The sequence below is a fragment of the Oncorhynchus tshawytscha genome, linkage group LG08, assembly GCF_018296145.1.
Source record: "Oncorhynchus tshawytscha isolate Ot180627B linkage group LG08, Otsh_v2.0, whole genome shotgun sequence".
NCBI lineage: Eukaryota > Metazoa > Chordata > Actinopteri > Salmoniformes > Salmonidae > Oncorhynchus > Oncorhynchus tshawytscha.
Genome location: NC_056436.1, coordinates 50,060,239 through 50,077,441, shown reverse-complemented (window position 1 = coordinate 50,077,441; position 17,203 = coordinate 50,060,239). Strand labels below are relative to the sequence as shown.

Here is a 17,203-nt window from a genome sequence, read left to right as displayed (position 1 = left end):
AAAGCAAATCTGAGGACTAGGCTGCCGAAGTTCTATCAACACATTGACTGTACTACTCACGCTACTAAGACTCTCGACCATTGCAATTCAAACTTCCGGAATGCTCACAAGGCGCTCCCCCGCCCTCCTTTCAGCAAATCTGACCACGACTCAATCTTGCTCCCATCCAGAAACCCTGGATAGATGGTAGCATTCAAGCGAAACTGCATTCGAGCAAACCACCACATTTAACCAGAGCAAGGCGACTGGTAATATGGCAGAATATAAACAGTGGTTATTATCTCCGCAATGCAATCAAACAAGCTAAACGTCAGTATAGAGATAAAGTGGAGTCACAATTCAACAGCTCAGACACGAGATGTATGTGGCAGGGACTACAGACTACAAAAGGAAATCCAGCCACGTCGCCTAGACTGACATCTTGCTTCCGGACAGGCTAAACACATTCTTCACACGATTTGAAGATAACACAGTGCCACCGATGTGTTAAACGTGTTAACCATTAACCACTATTAACCGGCTGGCTGGTGTGTTTATGGGCATATTCAATATCTCCCTATCCCAGTCTGCTGTCTCCACATGCTCAAGATGGCCACCATTGTTCCTGTACCCAAGAAGGCAAAGGTAATTGAACTTAAAAACTATGGCCCTGTAGCACTCACCTCTGTCATCATGAAGTGCTTTGTGAGACTAGTCAAGGATCATATCACCTCTACCTTACCTGCCACCCTAGACCCACTTCAATTTGCTTACCGCCCCAATAGATCCACAGACGATTCAATCGCCATCACTCTGCACACTGCCCTGTCCAATCTGGACAAGTAGAATATCTATGTAAGAATACTGTTTATTGACTATAGCTCAGCATTCAACACCATAGTACCCTCCAAACTCATTAATAAACTTGAGCCCCTGGGTCTGAACCCCGCCCTGTGCAACTGGGTCCTGGACTTCCTGACGGGCTGCCCCTAGGTGGTAAAGGTAAGAAACATCACCTCCACTCCGCTGATCATCAACAATGGGGCCCCACTAGGATGCGTGCTCAGCCCCCTCCTGTACTCTCTGTTCACCCATGACTGCATGGTCATACACACCTCCAAATCAATCATCAAGTTTGCAGACGACACAACAGTAGTAGGCTTGATTACCAACGATGCCAAGAACGTCTACAGTGAATAGGTGAGGTCTCTGAGAGTGTGGTGCCTGGAAAACAACCTCTCACTCAACGTCAACAAAATAAAGGAGATGATCGTGGACGTCAGGAAACAGCAAAGGGTGCACCCCCCATCTACATCAATGGTACCGCAGTGGAGAAGGTGGAAAGCTTCAGGTTTCTTGGCGTACACATCACTAACAAACTGAAATGGACCACCCACACAGACACTGTGGTGAAGAAGGCGCTACAGAGCCTCTTCAACCTCAGGAGGCTAAAGAAATTAGGCTTATGACCTAAAACCCTCACAAATTGTTATAGATGCACAATTGAAAGCATCCTGTCGGGCTGTACCACCACCTGATATGGCAACTGTAGCCGCCCGCAATCGCAAGGCTCTCCAGAGGGTGGTGCGGTCTGCCCAACGCTTTACCGTGGGAAAACTACCCGCCCTCCAGGACACCTACAGCACCCGATGTCACAGGAAGGCCAAAAAGATCCTCAAGGACATCAACCACCTGAGCCACTGCCTGTTCACCCCGCTATCATCCAGAAGGCGAGGTCAGTACAGGTGCATCAAAGCTGGGATCGAGAGACTGAAAAACAGCTTCTATCTCAAGGCCATCAGACTGTTAAACAGCCACCATCAGCACATTAGAGGCTGCTGCCTATAGGCAGACTAGGAATCACTGGCCACTTTAAGGAATGGAACACTAGTCACTTTAAAAATGTTTACATATCTGGCATTACTCATCTCATATGTATATACTGTATTCTATACTATTCTACGGCATCTCATTCACTTAATAATGTTTACATATCATGCATTACTCATCTCATATGTATAAACATTTTTCTGTATCTTAGTCCATTCCGCTCTGACATCACTTGTCCATATGTATTTAGTCTTAATTCATTCCTACTTAGATTTGTGTGTATTGGGTATATGTTGTTTAATTTGTTAGATATTACTGCACTGTCGGAGATAGAAGCACGAGCACTTCGCTACACCCACAATAACATCTACTAATCACGGGTATGTGACCAATAAAATTTGATTTGATAGCAACCTTAATTACCTTGTACCCCTGCACATCGACTCGGTACTGGTACTCTCTATATAGACATGCTACTTTTACTCCTTAATATTATTCACTGTGTATTTATTGCCCGTGTCACTATTTCTGTGACAAATAACATTTGATTGGGTGCATCAATACAGTAGCTCTTCTCTCACCGTAGGTAAAGTATTTGACCTCCGGGGGTAGGGTCACTAGGGAGAGGTCGGTGGTGTGGATCTTTTCGTTGACGTACTGCTGGGCTCTGGTGGCCTGGAGGAAGGCAAAGAACCGAGCGGTGAAAGCGGCAATGAAGATGGAAAGCATGCCGAAGTCCAGAACGTTCCACAGCTGCTGCATGTACTCCCTGGGCCCCTCGGTCCACAGCTCCTTACACTCCGACCACATCATCCCTGCAGAGGAATCAACAAAGTTGTGGGTTGTGTTCAATAGGCACCAAACAGATTAAAATGTTCTGAAACTGAGAGAAAAATGTCTGCAGGGGAAACAACATCAAGAGGAAATGGGTTGTGTTAATTAGGTACGAAACTGAAAAAAGGTCTGAAACGAAGAGGGACTATCTGGACGTATCCAGTAAGAATGCTCATTTTCGTTTTCCATTGCGAATTGTTTTGCTATGTCGTGCACTAATTAACATTACTGGCAATAGTGAGACTGCAGTGTGTTGATTCAGTAATCACCTAATGTCTTCCTAAAGAAACCACATTATGGGCCTGAAAATAGGTTCATTTGTTTATTAAATCAACTGAATGAATCCAACTGTGCATTTATTTAAACACTACAGATTAAAAACTCTAAGCCCTGGTACAAACACAGCTCTATTAATGCACCAAACTAAAAAAATGTCCATTTCCGTTTGGATCGAAGAGTGGGGATAGAGTGCAATCGGAAACTATGCAGTGCGCCTAGTCTGACTTTTGACGATAGTTCGGCAGCCTCTGCCGCAAGGTTATTTTAGTAAACGAAAACCAAAATAAAAACTACATTTGGAAAAACAATTTAGTATATGCTGAAAAGGAAAATCCTAGCAGTTTAGAGAGTTGCGCCAGTAACCAAAAGGTCGCTGGTTTTAATCCCTGAGCTGACTAGCTGAAAAGTCTGTTGAGATGCCCTTGAGGAAGGCACTTAACCCTAATTGCTCCTCTAAATCACTCTGGATGAGAGTGTCTACTAAATTTAAATATAATATAGTAAACTGAAATTGTAACGCCCTGATCTGTTTCACCTGTCCTTGTGATTGTCTCCACCCCCTCCAGGTGTCACTTATTTTCCCCAGTGTATTTATCCCTGTGTTTCCCGTCTCTGTGCCAGTTCGTCTTTATGTTTCAAGTCAACCAGCGTTTTTTACCGTTCCCCTGCTTTTTGCATTCTCCTTTTTCTAGTCCTCCCAGTTTTGACCTTTGCCTGTTTCTGGACTTTGTACCCACCTGCCTGACCTTTCTGCCTGCCTCGACCACGAGCCTGTCTGCCACTCTGTACCTCCTGGACTGTGATCTGGTTTTGACCTTTTTGCCTGTCCACGATCATTCTCTTGCTGTCACGCCCTGGTCGAAGTATTTTGTGTTTATCTTCATGTATTGGGTCAGGCCAGGGTGTGGCATGGGGTTTTTGTATTGTGGTGTGTTTTGTCTTGGGGTTTTGGTATGTATTGGGATTGTAGCTAGTGGGGTGATCTAGCAAAGTCTATGGCTGTCTGGAGTGGTTCTCAATCAGAGGCAGGTGTTTATCGTTGTCTCTGATTGGGAACCATATTTAGGCAGCCATATTCTTTGAGTGTTTTGTGGGTGATTGTCCTTAGTGTCCTCTGTGTTAGTTTGCACCAGTTTAGGCTGTTTCGGTTTTCACATTACGTTTATTGTTTTTGTAAAGTTCGTGTTTGTTTATTATTAAATAAACATCGATTGCAATAGCCACGCTGCATTTTGGTCCGATCCTTGCTACACCTCCTCGTCCGAGGAGGAGATAGAAGAAAGCCGTTACAGAATCACCCACCACAAACGGACCAAGCAGCGTGTCAACAGACAGGAGCGGCAACAGAGGCAGCTGCAGCAGGAGCAGCAGCAGCTGCAGTGGGAGAGGCTGCACTACCTGGAGAAATGGACATGGGAGGACGAACTGGACGGTAAAGGACCCTGGGCTCAGCCTGGAGAATATCGCCGCCCCAAGGAAGAACTGGAGGCGGCGAAAGCTGAGAGGCGCAGGTATGAGGAGGCAGCACAGCGTAGCGGATGGAAGCCCGAGAGTCAGCCCCAAAAATTTCTTGGGGGGCTCACAGGGAGTAGGGCTACGCTAGGTAGGAGACCTACGCTAACTTCCTGTGGTTACCGGGGGCTGGAGAGACCGGGCAGGCACCGTGTTATGCAGTGGTGCGCACGGTGTCCCCAGTGCGGGTGCATAGCCCGGTGCGGTATATTCCAGCTCCGCGTATCGGCCGGGCTAGATTGAGCGTCGAGCCAAATGCCATGAAGCCGGCTCTACGCATCTGGTCCCCAGTGCGTCTCCTTGGGCCAGCTTACATGGCACCAGCCTTGCGCTCGGTGTCTCCGGTTCACCTGCATAGCCCAGTGCGGGCTATTCCACCTCGCCGCACTGGCAGGGCGACCGAGAGCATTCAACCAGGTAAGGTTGGACGGGCTCGGTGCTCAAGAGCTCCAGTGCGCCAGCACGGTCCGGTCTATCCAGTACCACCTCCACACCCCAGCCCTCCGGTAGCAGCTCCCCGCACCAGGCTTCCTGTGCGTGTCCTTGGTTCAGTACCACCAGTTCCAGCACCACGCATCAGGCCTACAGTGCGCCTCGCCTCTCCAGCTCTGCCGGAGCCTTTCTCCTCTCCTGCGCTGCCGGAGTCTCCCGCCTGTTCAGCGCAGCCAGAGCCTTCCTCCTCTACAGCACTGCTGGAGTCTCCCGCCTGTTCAGCGCAGCCAGAGCTGCCAGCCTGCATGGAGCAGCCAGAGCTGTCAGTCTGCATGGAGCAGCCAGAGCTGTCAGTCTGCATGGAGCAGCCAGAGATGTCAGTCTGCATGGAGCAGCCAGAGCTGTCAGTCTGCATGGAGCAGCCAGAGCTGCCAGTCTGCATGGAGCAGCCAGAGCTGCCAGTCTGCATGGAGCAGCCAGAGCTGCCAGTCTGCATGGAGCAGCCAGAGCTGCCAGTCTGCATGGGAGCCAGCCAGTCTGCATGGGAGCCAGCCAGTCTGCATGGAGCAGCCAGAGCTGCCAGTCTGCATGGAGCAGCCAGAGCTGCCAGTCTGCAAGGAGCTGCCAGTCTGCATGGAGCAGGAGCTGCCAGTCTGGAGCAGCCAGAGCTGCCAGCAAGGAGCTGCCAGTCTATAAGGAGCTGCCAGTCTATAAGGAGCTGCCAGTCTATAAGGAGCTGTCAGTCTGTAAGGAGCTGCCAGTCTGTAAGGAGCTGCCAGTCTGCAAGGAGCTACCAATCTGCACGGAGCCGCCAGAGCTGCCAGTCTGTAAGAAGCCGCCAGAGCTGTCAGCCTACGTGGAGCAGCCAGAGCCGCCAGTCAGCGTGAAGCAGCCAGAGCCGCCAGTCAGCGTGGAGCAGCCAGATCCGCCAGTCAGCCAGACTCTTCCGGATCCGCCACTCAGCCAGACTCTTCCGGATCCGCCACTCAGCCAGACTCTTCCGGATCCGCCACTCAGCCAGACTCTTCCGGATCCGCCACTCAGCCAGACTCTTCCGGATCCGCCACTCAGCCAGACTCTTCCGGATCCGCCACTCAGCCAGACTCTTCCGGATCCGCCACTCAGCCAGACTCTTCCGGATCCGCCACTCAGCCAGACTCTTCCGGATCCGCCAGTCAACCAGACTCTTCCGGATCCGCCAGTCAACCAGACTATTCCGGATCCGCCAGTCGGCCGGGATCTGCCAGTCGGCCAGGAACCGCCAGTCGGCCGGGATCTGCCAGTCGGCCAGGATCTGCCAGTCGGCCAGGATCTGCCAGTCGGCCAGGATCTGCCAGTCGGCCAGGATCTGCTGAAACCACCAGCCAGCCGGGATCTGGTAGATCTATCTACCTGCCCAGGCTTCCTCTCACTCCCGAGCTTCCTCTCACTCCCGAGCTTCCTCTCACTCCCGAGCTTCCTCTCACTCCCGAGCTTCCCCTCACTCCCGAGCTTCCCCTCACTCCCGAGCTGCCTCAGTCCCGAGCTTCCCTTCAGTCCCGATCTGCTCCTCAGTCCAGTGGGGTTCGGGGTGAGGACTACTGGGCCATGGTCAGCGGCGAGGGTGGACTATCCAGGGACGCGAGGAGAGGGGACAAAGACATTGACTGAGTGGGGTCCCCGTCCCGCGCCGGAGCCGCCACCATGGACAGACGCCCACCCGGACCCTCCCTGTTGTTTTGAGGTGCGTTCGGGAGTCCCACCTTAGGGGGGGGTTCTGTCACGCCCTGGTCAAAGTATTTTGGGTTTATCTTCATGTATTGGGTCAGGCCAGGGTGTGGCATGGGGTTTTTGTATTGTGGTGTGTTTTGTCTTGGGGATTTGGTATGTATTGGGATTGTAGCTAGTGGGGTGATCTAGCAAAGTCTATGGCTGTCTGGAGTGGTTCTCAATCAGAGGCAGGTGTTTATCGTTGTTTCTGATTGGGAACCATATTTAGGCAGCCATATTCTTTGAGTGTTTTGTGGATGATTGTCCTTAGTGTCCTCTGTGTTAGTTTGCACCAGTTTAGGCTGTTTCGGTTTTCACATTACGTTTATTGTTTTTGTAAAGTTCGTGTTTGTTTATTATTAAATAAACATGGATTGCAATAGCCACGCTGCATTTTGGTCCGATCCTTGCTGCACCTCCTCGTCCGAGGAGGAGATAGAAGAAAGCCGTTACACTTGCCCTCCCCTTTGGATTAATAAACATTGTAAGACGCCAACCATCTGCCTCCTGTGTCTGCATCTGGGTCTCACCTTGTGCCTTGATAGAAATGCAAAAAAAAAAAAAAAACATCTTTAAAACTATACTGAAACTATAATCTTTGACTGCAAAATAAATCAAATAAAAACCATGTTAAATTATGTTTAGTTTCTTCTAAACTGTAATGGAGTTTTTTTCTCATGGCATTTTCAAGCTTCTGAATCTGGCGGGTAAATGCTGCCAGTATATGCCTATGTTTCAAATAGACCTAGCTTGGGCATTACCATCAGTAGCTAAGAGGGAAGAAATCCGAGGGTGAGCAAGGTGTGTGTGAGTGGCCTAAGCTAGTGCAGCTTGAGAAGTTGCTGGAGATGTTAGCAAATGTACAGCTGCAGCGATTTGTTAGCTGCTCAGATAGCTGATGTTTAAAGTTAGCGAGGGAAATATAAGACTCCAGCTTCAGTGATGGCCACTGACGAGGGAAGTCTTTTGTACTTCAGCAAATCAGAGAATACAGCTGTGGAGCAGCAGGACTCCAGCAAGATGCCAGCACGTTGAATCCAGCAAGCATCTCAAACACAGTTCTTCAGAAATACGGATTTCCTCACTTTGAAGATTGCGTCTGAGGTCACTGTCCATACGGGGGGTCAACCTGGCAGGGCATTAAGTGTCCCGAGTGAGCTGCGGAAATACCTGGTAGAGTCACCTCTCCAGTTCTGGCAGGCAAGGATGGCTGTTTATCCAAAGCTGTGCCTTGTGGAACTGGATCTGATTTCTGCCCGTGCATCCCAAGTGTTGTGGTGAGAATATTCAGCATGTCATCAGGTTTGAGAAATCAAACGACCACCTCTCTGAAACACAGTCTTGATAATAAATCAGAAAATCTTGTTTGGTTGTATTGCTTATGCTTTTGCTCTTGTTGCAGCTGTTTTTATTAACCCTATTTGAAGGGGTTAGTCAATGATATAGGTTTAAAACCTCTTTGGGGTGCAATCCCATTAACCGGACAATATGACAACAGCCAGTGAAAGTGCAGGGTGCCAATTTCAAAACAGCAGAAATCTCATAATTAAAATTCCTCAAACATACATGTATTTTATACTGTTTTAAAGGTAATCTTGTTGTTAATCCCACCAGTGTCTGATTTCAAATATGCTTTTCAGCGAAAGCACCACAAACGATTGTTAGGTCACCACCAAGCCACAGAATAAACAAAGCCATTTTTCCAGCCAAAGAGAGGAGTCACAAAAAGCACAAATAGAGATAAAATGAATCACTAACCTTTGATCTTCATCAGATGACACTCATAGGACTTCATGTTACACAATACATCTATGTTTTGTTTGATAACGTTCATATTTATATCCAAAAATCTGAGTTTACATTGGCGCATTACATTCACTACTTCCAAAAACATCCAGTGATTTTGCATAGCCACATTTATTCAACAGAAATACTCATCATAAATGTAGATGATAATACAAGTTTTCCCCTTTTAATTATATATATACCTCTCCTTAATGCAACCGCTGTGTCAGATTTCAAAAAAACTTTACGGAAAAAGCAAACCATGCAATAATCTGAGACGGAGCTCAGAAATATAATACAATTAGCCACCATTTTGGAGTCAACATAAACCAGAAATTACATGATAAATATTCCCTTACCTTTGATGATCTTCATCAGAATACACTCCCAGGAATCCCAGGTCCACAATAAATGCTTGATTTGTTCGATATTGTCCGTTATTTATGTCCAATTAGCTACTTTTGTTAGCGCGTTTGGTTACACCTATCCAAAGCTGGTGCTGGTCGACCATTTCATCGGACAAAAACTTCTAAAGGTTATATTACAGGTCGAAGAAACATTTCAAACTAAGTACAGAATCAATCATTAGGACGTTTTTATCATAAATCTTCAATAAAGTTCCAACCGGAGAATTTCTTAGTGTCTTGAGGAGGAACGGAACGCAGGAAGATATCATGTGGTATGCGCGTGACCAGGAAATGGCTCTCTGCCATTAAGCTGACTCATTCCCCTCTTATTCAGTCCCACAACACAGTAGAAGCCTCATTCAAGTTTCTATACACAGCTGACATCTAGTGGAAGCCCTAGGAATCTTCATTCATATCCCAATGTGATTTCAATAGGGAATGGGTTGAAAATATACCAACCTCAGATTTCTCACTTCCTGTTTGGATTTCTTCTCAGGTTTTTGCCTACCATATGAGTTCTGTTATACTCACAGACATCATTCAAACAGTTTTATAAACTTCAGAGTGTTTTCTATCCAATACTAATAATAATATGCATATATTAGCAACTGAGACTGAGGAGCAGGCTATTTACTCTGGGCACCTCTGGGCACCTTTCATCCAAGCTACTCAATACTGCCCCTGCAGCCTTAAGTTAATTTGACATAAACAAAACATGTCAAATGTGCCATGAGTTATTTTGTTATTTTTTTTCTCCTTGCTTTCTGTCAGATAAAAGGTAATGGTACTTGATTATTCTTACTTAAACTACCAAAGTTTAAAAAGCATCGGATTGGTGTAAACATGGTCAAGAGTTTCCTTGCACCATATTTCTTGCACCAGTGTAGGCGCTTATCCTTTAAATCTAAGTCATATTAGAATTGATTTATAATTTAAACCTAACCAAACCTATGTCCTGTCCATGGAGTTGAATGGAGTCCTCTAGTGACTAAAAGCCTGTGATACTGTAGCATGGACAGCGCCATTGAGGACTTAGCCAACTGGGCTGGACTTGCATCTTCATTGGCTGATCCCTCCTGATGACCCGGTTGGCATGACCTGATTCCCCATTTGGATACGTAACAGCCGGGTCATCAGGTGGGATCAGCCAATGAATTTTACTTGTGAAGAACATTTTATTTTTCAAGATGGAGATGGCCTCAATGGCGCTACCCATGCTCTCACTGACGCCATCATGTTACAGATACAGAGATGTTACGTCTAGCCAAGTCTAACGTCCTCTCCCATTACCTTAAGTATTACTGCCCTCTAGTGACAAGTAGTAACATCTCCCCCCCAACAAAATATAGGCCTTCAACAAATAAACGGCTTCTAGCCTCCCACAAATAGGCTTTCTTTCCCTAACACAAAAACTAAAAGTTTAGCTAAATTATATAACAAAATAAAATGTTTTATCAAACTGAAACTAAATAATTAAACGAATAAATCAAGTCTGAAAACTAACCGAAACTGAATTTCTAATAAAAACCTAGAAATAAAATAAAATATTAAATCACAAATCTATAACAACCTTGCTCTGCCTCGCTTTTGGCCCAGTGCGGGTGAAGCGCACCCCTGTTCATGCAACGCACCAGAGCAGTTCTTCCACTGTCAGGAGAAATGGAAATACATATTAATATGCATGATGCCTCTCCCTAATATCAATATGCCTTGTCCATTACTGTCCTGGTTAGTGATTATTGTCTTATTTCACTGTAGAGCCTCTAGCCCTGCTCAATATGCCTTAACCAACCATTAGTTCCACCTCCCACAATATGGTGACATCACCTGGTTTAAACGTCTCTAGAGACAATATCTCTCTCATCATTACTCAATGCCTAGGTATAACTCCAATGTACTCACATCCTACCATCCCTTTGTCTGTACATTATGCCTCGATTCTCTTCTATTGCGCCCAGAAACCTGCTTCTTTTACTCTCTGTTGCGAAGGTACTAGATGACCAGTTCTAATAGCCTTTAGCCGTATCCTACTCCTCCTCTGTTCCTCTGGTGATGTAGAGGTTAATCCAGGCCCTGCAGTACCTAGCTCCACTCCTACTACCCAGGTGCTCTCATTTGTTGACTTCTGTAACCCGTAAAAGCCTTGGTTTCATGCATGTTAACATTAGAAGCCACCTCCCTAAGTTTGTTTGATTCACTGCTTTAGCACACTCTGCCAACCCGGATGTTCTAGCAGTGTCTGAATCCTGGTTTAGGAAGACCGCCAAAAACCCTGAAATTTCCATCCCTAACTATAATATTTTACGACAAGATAGAACTGCCAAAGTGTTGCAATCTTCTGCAGAGATAGCCTGCAGAGTTCTGTCTTACTATCCAGGTCTGTACCCAAACAATTCGAGCTTCTACTTTTAAAAATCTACCTTTCCAGAAACAAGTCTCTCACCGTTGCCGCTTGCTATAGACGACCCTCTGCCTCCAGCTGTGCCCTGGACACCATATGTGAATTGATTGGCCCCATCTATCTTCAGAGCTCGTGCTGCTAGGTGACCTAAACTGGGACATGCTTAACAACCCGGCCATCCTACAATCTAAGTTTGATGCCCTCAATCTCACACAAATTATCAATGAACCCACCAGGTACAACCCCAAATCTGTAAACACGGGCACCCTCATAGATATCATCCTAACCAACTTGCCTTCCAAATACACCTCGGCTGTTTTCAACCAAGATTTCAGCTATCACTGCCTCATTGCCTGCCTCTGTAATGGGTCTGCTGTCAAACGACCACCCCTCATCACTGTCAAACGGCTCCTAAAACACTTCAGCAAGCAGGCCTTACTAATCGACCTGGCCCGGGTATCCTGGAAGGATATTGACCTCATCCCGTCAGTAGAGAATGCCTGGTTATTTTTTTAAGTGCCTTCCTCACCATCTTAAATAAGCACGACCCATTCAAAAAATGTGGAACCAAGAACAGATATAGCCCAGACCTGACTGCCAGACCTGACTGCCCTTGACCAGCACCAAAACATCCTGTGGCGTTCTGCATTAGCATCGAATAGCCCCCGTGATCTGAAACTTTTCAGGGAAGTTAGGAACCAATGTACACAGGCAGTTAGGAAAGCTTAGGCTAGCTTTTTAAAACAGAAATTTGCATCCTGTAGCACAAACTCAAAAAGGTTCTGGGACACTGTAAAGTCCACAGAGAATAAGAGCACCTCCTCCCAGCTGCCCACTGCATTGAGGCTAGGAAACACTGTCACCACTGATAAATCCACTATAATTGAGAATTTGAATAAGCATTTTTCTAAGGCTGGCCATGCTTTCCACTGGCTACCCCTACCCTGATCAACAGCCCTCCACCCCCCCACAGCAACTCGCCCAAGCCTCCCCCATTTCTCCTTCACCCAAATCCAGATAGCTGATGTTCCCGAAAGATCTGCAAAATCTGGACCCTTACAAATCAGCCGGGCTAGACAATCTGGACCCTCTCATTCTAAAATGATCTGCCAAAATTGTTGCAACCCCTATTACTAGCCTGTTCAACCTCTCTTTCCTACCGTCTCAGATTCCCAAAGATTGGAAATCTGCTGTGGTCATCCCCCTCTTTAAAGGGGGAGACACTCTAGACCCAAACTGCTACAGACCTATATCTATCCTAAATCAAATCAAAGTGTATTTGTTACGTGCGCCGAATACAACAGGTGTCAACTCCTCACCTTACAGTGACATTTACAGTGAAAACTGTTGAGAAGCCTTTTTGTCCTAGACTTGCACTCAGGTACCGTGCGTCATGCGGTAGTAGAGAGAAGAGTCTATGACTGGGGTGGCTGGGGTCTTTGACAATTTTTAGGGCCTTCCTCTGACACCGCCTGATGTCGAGGTCCTGGACGGCAGGCAGTTTAGCCCTAGTGATGTACTGGGCTGTACGCACTACCCTCTGTAGTGCCTTGCGGTCAGAGGCCGAGCAACAAGGATGCCCTCGATGTTGCAGCTGTAGAACCTTTTGAGGATCTCAGGACCCATGCCAAATCTTTTTAGTTTCCTGAGGGGGAATATGCTTTGTAGTGCCTCTTCACGACTGCCTTGGTGTGTTTGGACCATTCTAGTTTATTGTTGATGTGGACACCGAGGACCTTGAACCTCTCAACCTGCTCCACTACAGCCCCGTCGATGAGAATGAGGGTGTGCTCGGTCCTCCTGTTCCTGTAGTCCACAATCATCTCCTTAGTCTTGGTTACGCTGAGGGATAAGTCGTTATTCTGGCACCACACAGCCAGGTCTCTGACCTCCTCCCTATAGGCTGTTTTTTACATCATTCTTTTTACCATTGATCTTGGCTTCATAATAAAGTTTCTTCTTTTTGTTGAGGTTAGTCACATAATCTCTCAATTTGCAGTAAGTCAGCCAGTCAGATGTACAGCCAGACTTATTAGCCACTCCTTTTGCCCCATCTCTTTCAACCATACCGTTTTTCAATTCCTTATCAATCCATGTAGCCTTAACAGTTCTAACAGGTGCATGTTTATCAATAATTGGAAGAAGCAATTTCATAAATTCATCAAGTGCAGCATCTGGATGCTCCTCATTAATCATATCAGACCAACACATATTTTTAACATCATCCACATATGAGTCACAGCAAAATATTTTGTATGATCTCTTATACACTATTTTTGGCCAGGCTGTTGGAACTTTGGCTTTCCTGGATGTAGTAACTATATTGTGATCACTGCATCCAATGGGTACGGGTATACAGTAGCTTTAGATCAAAGTTATACATCATTAGTAAAATGTGATTGCTACACATGGATGATCTTGTTCCTGTAGGGTTTGTAAACACCCTGGTAGGTTGATTAATAACCTGAACCAGATTACTGGTTACGGTAAGAAGCTTCCTCTTGAGCGGACAGCTTGATGTGAAAACCAGTCAATATTCAGGTCCCCAAAGAAAGTAGACCTCTCTGTTTACATCACATACACTATCAAGTATTTCACACATATTATTTAGATATTGACTGTTAGCACTTGGTGGCTTATAGCAACACCCCAAAATAAAAGGATTTAGATGTGCCAAGTGAACCTGCAACCAAAACACTTCAATAACACTTGACATAAGATCTTCTCTAAGCATTACAGGGATATGGTTCTGAATATATACAGCAACTCCTCCCCCATAAGCATTTCTGTCTCTTCTATAAATGTTATATCCTTGTATTGCTACTGATGTATCAAATTAATTATCTAAGTGATTCTCAGAAATGGCTAATATATGAATGTTATCTGATGTTAGCAAGTTATTGATTTCATGAACCTTATTTCTAAGGCTACATAAATTAATATGGGCTATTTTCAGCCCTTTCCTGGGTAGCTGATCAGTGAGACATAATATTGAAAAGAGCAGACAAAGCAAGAGAAAAAAATATACATTCAGCAGTCTATTGATCAATTGGTGTGTGTGCGCTGTGGGGTTGAGGCTATGAACCCATAGGATTGGCTCTCTCGTCCCTTCCAGGCTTCTGGTAGGGAGGGTGGACAATGAGCCTGTCGTAGCGGATGTACGCAATGTCCCCACGCGCTATGGCAGCTTTCATGGCTGGGATCAGTTCTTTCCTCTTCTGGCACACAGCTTCAGGATAGTCCTCGTTGAGGAAGATATACATTCCTCTCAAGTTCTTGGCTCTTTTCAGAACAGCTACCTTGTCCTTGAACTTCAGGAACTTGACCACTATCTGCCTGGGCCATCACCTGGGCTGGTGGTGGGTTTTCCAGTCCTGTGGGAGCGCTCCACCTCAATATTCCTGTAGTCCGTCTTCAATTTCTCAAAGAACATTTCCCTCACTTTGTCCTCAGTCTCCATCCAGGTCTCATGTGGAGATACTGCAATTCCTTCCACAACCATGTTGTTTTGCCTTGATTGTCCATCGAGATAACAATGACAGATAGTCTGATTTATCATGGATTCACAGACAGGACTGATGTCCTCTCTCAATGACTTACAGATTGCTTTCATCTTGCCGTTCTCCTGTTTCAACTCATTGAGCTGACACTAGGATGACCGGAGACTCTTCTTCAGATCCTGGATCTCTGGTCAGGTCGTCCATTCTTTTATTAGTAGAATCCACGAGTATTTGGACAAAACACTTGAAACTATTTTCTTGTTGTTGTAACTGCTTATAGGTATCTTTTTGTTCGTTTAAAAGATCCTTCACATGCGATAGAGAGACACCACTGGCACTGTCCTCAACGGTACTCCTGCCGGCTTTGGTCTTTGTCATGGTAGCTAGCAACGTATGTTAGGCTGTTACTCCTCACAGTTCCAGACAGGGCAGGTCACAGGGGAAATTGAAAAACAACAAACAGCAGGAATCTAGACAGCCACAAACCCGGGACAATCTGCGGTCCCAGCCACAATGACTAACCGCGTCGTGGGCTGCATACAGGCCAACAGGATGCTCTCAACTGTCCATCAGTTTGTGAGGGTCTTGGGGGCCAAGCCACATTTATTCAGCCTCCTGAGGTTGAAGAGGCTCTGTTGCGCCTTCTTCACCACACTGTCTGTGTGGGTGGATCATTTCAGATCATCAGTGATGTATACGCTGAGGAACTTGAAGCTTACAACCTTCTCCACTGCGGTTGCGTCGATGCGGATAGGGGCGTGCTCCCTCTACTTTTTCCCGAAGTCCACGATCAGCTTCTTCATTTTGTTGACGTTCAGGGAGAGGTTATTTTCCAGGCACCACTCCGCCAGGACCCTCACCTCCTCACTGTAGGCTGTCTCGTCATTGTTGGTAATCAGCCTACTAAGGTTGTGTCGTCTGCAAACTTGATGATTGAGTTCGAGGCGTGTGTGGCCACACAGTCATGGGTGAACAGGGAGTACAGGAGGGGGCTGAGTACGCACCCTTGTGGGGCCCCTGTGTTGAGGATTAGTGAAGTGGAGGTGTTGTTTCCTACCTTCACCTCCTGCAGGCGGCCCGTCAGGAAGTCCAGAACTCAGTAGCACAGGGCGGGGTTCAGACCCCGGGCCCCAAGCTTGAGGATGAGCTTGGAGGGTACTATGGTGTTGAAGGCTGTGGTTTAGTCAATGAACAGCATTCTTACATAGGTATTCCTCTTGTCCAGGTGGGATAGGGCAGTATGCAGTGCAATGGCAATTGCATTGTCTGTGGATCTATTGGGACGGTAAGCAAATTGAAGTGGGTCTAGGGTGTCAGGTAAGGTAGAGGTGATATGATCCTTAACTAGCCACTCAAAGCACATGTCGACAGAGGTGAGTGCTACGGGGTGATGGTCATTTAGTTCAGTTACCTTTGCTTTCTTGGGTACAGCAACAATGGTGGACATCTTGAAGCAAGTGGGGACAGCAGACTGGGATAGGGAGAGATCGAATATGTCCGAAAACACTCCACTCCAGCCAGCTCTGAGGACGCGGCTAGCGATGCCGTCTGGGCCGGCAGCCTTGCGAGGGATAACTCACTTAAATCTCTTACTCACGTCGGCCACGGGGGATGGAGTAGCATTTTCCTCAAATTAGCTTTGTTAAAATCTCCAGCTACAGCTACGGGATATGTGGTTTCCAGTTTGCATAAAGTCCAGTGTAGTTCCTTGAAGGCCATCGTGGTATTGGCTTGAGGCGGAATACACACGGCTGTGACTATAATCTAAGATAATTCTCTTGGGAGGTAATATGGTCAGCATTTGATTGAGGTATTCTTGGTCAGGTGAACCAAAAGACCTTCTCCTTCCCAGAGAGATGTTCATTCCTGTCTGTGCGATGTCCTGAGAACCCAGCTGGCTGTATGGACGGGGACAGTATATCCAGAGAGAGCCATGATTCCATGAAACAGAGTATGTTACAGTCCCTGACGTCTCTCTGGAAGGAGATCCTCGCCCTGATCTTGTCTACTTTATTGTCCAGAGTCTGAACACGAGAGTAATATACTCGGAAGCGGTAGATGGTGTGCCTGCCTCCTATGTTGGTCTAGAAGTGGGCGGTGGCATCCTGGAGCAGCATTTGGGATAAGTTCAATTGCCCTGGGGGGTGTGAACAAAGGATCCAATTTGGGAAATTCATATTCCTGGTCATAGTGCTGGTGAGTTACCACCGCTCTGATATCCAAAAGCTTTTTACAGCTGTATGTAATAACACCAAAAAACGTTCTGGGCTAATAGAGTAAGAAATAAAACAAAATACTGCAAAGTTGCTTAAGAGCTAGAAGCAGAGCTGCCATGTCTGTCGGCGCCATCTTGAATTGTTTGTTTCATATATCTGTTTAATATGGTCTACGGTAAATATATGTAAATATAGGGATTCTAAGGAATTTGTATATGAATGTTGATATTTTGAGTGTCTTTTCAAAAACCAAATACTACTATATGAGTAGTATATCAG

At 46.3% G+C, this 17,203-nt stretch overlaps 1 protein-coding gene across 1 annotated transcript in view; it reads right to left on the bottom strand.

Annotated features, from left to right (window-relative positions):
* Positions 1-17,203, bottom strand: part of LOC112257103 (short transient receptor potential channel 3) — a 67,874-nt gene that overhangs the window by 26,120 nt on the left and 24,551 nt on the right. Inside the window, exon 5 of the mRNA XM_024430672.2 lies at positions 2,391-2,624. Coding sequence (XP_024286440.1) covers positions 2,391-2,624 — 234 coding nt within the window. The remainder of the gene's footprint in view (positions 1-2,390; positions 2,625-17,203) is intronic.